Genomic DNA, 5,661 nt, shown 5'->3' on the forward strand with positions numbered 1-5,661 from the left:
TTTCCACGCAATCAACTTAATTTTCCACATAATTCGACCCATCAATGAGTGATTCAAACGCGCCAAAAGAATTATCGTTTAATTGGATGTTTGGAGTTTCAAAATTTTCACATTGGGATGCATTACAATGTAAACAAACACTTGTACATTTCAAAAAAATGTGAAATTAAATAACGTAATCGACGAATATTTTTGTACCACGTAATTTTCTGTAACGATAATTAAATAAATATTTTGTAATACTTTTATAATAGAAAAGATATAATTACCATAAAACGTTGTACTTAAATAATTTTTTTTGCTTGCAGAGGGCTACATTTACAGCAAGTAACAGGTTTAAAAATTTTTTAGGTTAACTTCGCCATTTATGCGCCACAGGAAAAATATACTGTCTTTCTTAGATTTTCTTTTCCTGTATCACCATATTTTTTGTTTCCTGGTGTTTTTTATAAGTGAAGTCTGGTACTTTGAGTCTCGGATAAACTTTGGTTAAGTAATCACATGATTAGACTGTACATAGGTATACTGATTTATTTTATCAATTCAGTCTAATCACCTTATTAGTTAATCAAGTCTCAACCGAGACTCACAGTCCCGGGACTAAGTGAAAGAAACAATTTCTTCCAAGAAATTTGAAAACCCCGCCATGTTCACAGACCCACAGGACAAAGAAGAATCTACTCCTTTTCAATATGGCTGACTTCATCAAGATAAACATTGATTGAATTGAAACAATATTTATGAAATAAATGTAGGTCCTTACTAATTTGTATCATACTGTGGTGACGGTTTATACAAGATGTAACAATGACGATGCGACAAACTTCCAAGAAAGCTTTTTATTTGTTTGTAATGAGCAATCAGCCCCAAAAGTTTGTCGCAACCTCCCAGTAGACAGTATCAACCGTATCTTTGTCATGTTAAACGAATACTTAACAAAAAAAAAAATCAATACATTTTCAAATTAAAACGCCCCAGCGAAATACCCAGGCCAAGCTATGTTTATAACGATGGCCGCGCCCATCAGGAGTATATAAAGGACCAGGGCCACCCACCAAATATACTTCTCGGTCTTGGTCTGCTGCAGGTTCCTCAGGATGTAGATCCCCACCAGTAGACCCGCGATGGCGCCCCCCAGGTGAGCCGCTATACCCACGGGACTCTGAACCTTCAAGAAGTACCTGTCGTAGATGGACTGGCCCAAGTCGCACGCCACGATCACGATGTAGACGGTGATCTGGACGTAGGGGAACATCATCTCGCTCCAGTTCTGCAAGTCAAAAGTCGGAATCGAATTTAGGGCGATTCGCAGTACATTTCATTTACCATAATGGCGCAGGCTATGTGAGCCGTTAGAAGAGCGTATACGCCGCCGCTGGCCCCGGCCAGGCGACATCTGGGGTCGGTTATGGAGTTTGCGAGGGATCCCGCTAGCACGCCGGCGAAGTACACCACCAGCACCCTCCACCCCTTGTGGACCATCTCCAGGGGGACCCCCAGCACCAGCTGCACGGCTAAATTTACCAGGAGGTGAGTGTACCTGCGGAAAATGGTGGGTGCGTTAAGTTGAAAAGTTGTAAATTAATCGAAAACAAACTTATCAAACAACAAAATTAAACTGTGAACATTTTTTTAAGCTTACCCTATGTGGACGAACATGTAAGTGAGGTACCTCCAGACCTCGTGCCGCCTCTGGGGGTCGTAGATGAAGATCTGGGCGGTCACCCCCGATCCGCTCAAGGTGGAATTCTTCTCGGTGATCTCGTCGGTCAGGTGAAACGCCACCTCCAGGATGGAGATCAAGAACATGAAAACCGGAGGAGGACAGCACGTGTACTCGTCGATGAGTTGTCGGTCCTCAACTCCATACACAGCGGCTCGCTTTTGACGCGGGACTATGAAGTTTACGTAACTACAAGAATACGCGGTGTTCTTAAGATAACGCTACAAGTATTACAAAGGTCACCTCGTTACGTATTGCCCAAAAAGGTGTTGCAGATCAGGGTGTTCCAGCATGTTCACGAATTCCCTGTAGTCTAACTTCTTGTCGCCGTTATCATCGGCCATCTTGTGGATTTTCTTGACCACGTGCCTCGGTACGATATTTGCCTCCTCGTTGGAGGAGTTGATGAAGTCCTCCAGCTCCCACACGCAGATGTAGCCGTCATTGTTGGTGTCGACCTGATTGTACAAAGGAAGAGATCTTTTTTGTTCGTCTATAATCAACAATTTTTAGAACCCCTTTAATGATACGCCCGTGGTATCTAATTACCGCAAGCTTCACCCGTCGCAAGTCGCAAGGATCTACGTGTTGAGTAAAAGTCACCGGCTACTATTTAGATTTTGGAGTATAAGTTATGTAAAAAGGTAAGTAATATGGATAATTTACTTTAACTTTCTGTAAATTTGACGCTACTATTAATCAAAGGATTATCTCAGTGAGTAATACAACTGAAAAGCCATTAAATTCTAAGAAACATTTGTAATACCACATAGAATACATATAGCTTATCACTTCAGACCGCGTGTTAAATGCTGGAAATAACCGAAACGAAACTTCCTTTAAAAAGACATGGGATTTATCATTTAAAAAAAAATTAAAGTGGGTTATTCTGACTATGAAAAATAAAATATAATTAAAGTGTATTGTTCAAATAAGAATATAATGTGCAAGAAGTGGATGGATTAGATGGTGCATATGTGTGGATTTGCTGTGTATGCATCTAGCACAGACAAAATAGCTATCGCCACAGACCGCTCCTGGAATAGACCAACAGTTTTAAATTTCCGAATTGCCGGTAGAGTACACCACCAGCAGAATTTTAGGAAGAATCAAATACAGCGGCCCGCATACCTAAGCGTATCCTAGCAACATATAAACAAGACTTTGGTAATGTTGCCAGGCGTACTTACGGATTTCTTTTGTACACTTTTTTATCAATATCTGTTTTTTGCGTTACTGTATTTACTTCAATGTATGATGTAGGTATTGATAAAAATGTTTTTAAAGAATCAACGAATATCTATGTATGTATCATATGATATTCTGCAGTGGTGTTACAATTAAGTTATTTAATCATAATTTCGTTAATTAGCTACCTACTATTTTCATTTTTTGGTATTGAAATACTGCAGAAAATATATTTCCAAATAAACAAAATTCGTAATAATATTTTAAACAGCTTGTAATATAATTTTTTTAATATTTGATGATGACGATAAATTTATTTAATATACAAGGTGGGTTATTAGTACGTCGCGGAATGTAGGTACAGGTTTTTTTTTGTATTTTGACATCCACTTATAGGTTTAATAATTAAAGATAGAAAGAAACTTTAAATACAAATGTACGACTTTTCCTTTATTTCATTTGACATCAAAATTTACTGGCATAAAATATATATGTTTAAAATAAAAAAAATCATTAAAAAAAATTAAAATTCATCCTTATGAAAATAACAAACAACGCTTTTTATAACTAACCTTTACAACAACATAAGGAGAATAACTAAAAACGAAATAACATTAATATACCTACAATTTTTACAAATCAACATGCAAGTGATTGTGATGATACAGTTGAAAATATGTTTCAATTTACTATTAATTGCTTCAAAAACAAATTCAAAATTATCAAGCATTTCGTCCTGTTTTTTTTTTCAATACTTGCAAATTTTCAGGTAAAAAAAATATGTCTAAAGGACTGACAATGAGATCGGGGCTGTTTTCTGGCCACCTAAGGTTTCTAATAATATTTTTTAGTGTTCGTTGACGGGATTCTTCCTCCAAAATAAATTTGCCAATATTCCTGAAGAACTTTTGCACATTATTGTTATTTGAATAATACAGTTAATTATGTTTTATTTTTCGTCATCAGAATAACCCATTGTAATTTTTTAAATTTTTTAAATTAAAATGGGTTATTCTAATAATGATAGATCCCATGTATTTTTAAAAGAAGGTTCGTTTCTGTCGTTTTTGTCTGATTGTGTGCGAGAGAGATAGAGTTATAGTCTGCGATAGACATAGAGTGACTCTGTTCTCATAGAGAGCTTATCTCTCTTTCTCTCTGCTGTCTTCAGAAGTCTCCCCAGCAATTTCAGGACACCTAGGGAGGGAACGTGGGGTAGAGTGCGAGGCCTTGTTAAGCCTGCGTTATCGATCTATGATGTCACACAATATAAGAAAAAAAAATGGCTTTTGCTCGTAACTCGGAAATGGCTGGAAATATAAACAAATTTCCCCTTGGTTCTGAGTAGAGCACTCGGTGGGTGACGCAGAGCAGGGTGTCACAATATATGAAAGAAAAAAGAACAGTATTTGCTTAGACTCTTAAGTATCAAAACATCTCCCATGGTGAACGAGTGAAATACGTAAAAACCCGCATGTCAAAAAAAAATCGGGACCAACGGTGTGTGACGTCATAGGATAAAAAAGTGTTAATAACTCGGAAACGGTGCATTGAATCGAAAAAATAATTGAAAAATGTCAACCCCTTCCTCCCGGGTTCTGTATGTTCCTTCTGCGTTGAATGCAAAAGGTCCGAAGTCCGTATGTCGAAAATAAATTCTGGAAACAAGAGGTATGTCGTGTTATAGTAAAAAGGCCGTATAACTCGGAAACGGTGCGTTAAATCGAAAAAATAATTGAAACAATCTCCCCACACCCCTGGTTCTGTATGACAGTTCTGCGTTGAATGGAAAAGGTCCGAAGTCCGTATGTGGAAAATAAATTTCGGAAAGAAGAGGTGTGTGAGGTGATACAGGAAAAAAGGTCTTATAATTCGGAAACGGTGCGCTGAATTGAAAAAATAATTAAAAAAATCTCCCCACTACTCTGGTTCTGATTGTCCGTTCTGCGTTGAATGGAAACGGTCCGAAGTCAGTATGTCGAAAAACAAAAAAGTTAGTTAGTTAAAAATTGCAACAGCAGTAGCAAACGCATTATCTTATCTCTGTATTGATTGATGATTTGTTGTTTTTTTTTAAATAAATTTCGTATTCAACTACTCCTTGAGGTTCCAGCAATTTTACATTGTGTCAATCTTTTTGAACACCTTGTGTCACAAATATGGGCACTACCAATGACATCCATAACATGCAACACTTGTGTCAATAAATAATTATTTACCTATCTAAAGAAATCAACAATAAGAGGCAGTACCCATCTAAGGATATACAATCTGTATAATGCAATTTTTTTAAACATAGGTTTTGATATTGTACCATATTGGAAGTCGACCCACAAATCTATAAACATTACTTTCGAGTTTTTGAATTTTCCCATTCCAATGTGATATAAAATAAATAATTAATTAGGTAAATTCATAGTTTTAATTCTAACTTGATTTATTTTATTTAACATTTAAGGCAAATGTGATTTCCAAACACAAGATAAGTTCCATATCTCTTTAATTGCATAATTGAAAGCATTACATTTGTTTAACAGTTATTATTTGGCAACAAAGCCACAGCTGGAACTGCCGCCTATTAGCAAGTAGAAGAGTTACCACGCTAATTTTTGTAGCTGGAAGCCGACTAAGGAGACCCTGCTTCCATTTCGGGTCGCCAATTTCCAGCATTTAAGTAGCAGTCTGTAGCGATACGCTATATTGTCTGTGGTAAACATAAGTTGACTACAAAAACAAATTACAAAAACTCG

General features: G+C 36.8%; 1 protein-coding gene across 1 annotated transcript; it reads right to left on the reverse strand.

Annotated features, from left to right (window-relative positions):
- Positions 1-331: 331 nt before the first annotated feature.
- LOC108913680 (rhomboid-related protein 2) lies at positions 332-2,181 on the reverse strand (the record flags this gene model as incomplete). Its single annotated transcript, XM_018719269.1, is given in 4 exon segments — positions 332-1,270; positions 1,327-1,540; positions 1,643-1,912; positions 1,967-2,181. Coding segments are annotated over 4 exon segments (1,005 nt in total), but the record flags the coding sequence as incomplete, so codon positions are not given.
- Between the last annotated feature and the right edge of the window lie 3,480 nt (positions 2,182-5,661).

The sequence above is a fragment of the Anoplophora glabripennis genome, unplaced genomic scaffold, assembly GCF_000390285.2.
Source record: "Anoplophora glabripennis isolate ALB-LARVAE unplaced genomic scaffold, Agla_2.0 scaffold1286, whole genome shotgun sequence".
NCBI classification, from domain to species: domain Eukaryota; kingdom Metazoa; phylum Arthropoda; class Insecta; order Coleoptera; family Cerambycidae; genus Anoplophora; species Anoplophora glabripennis.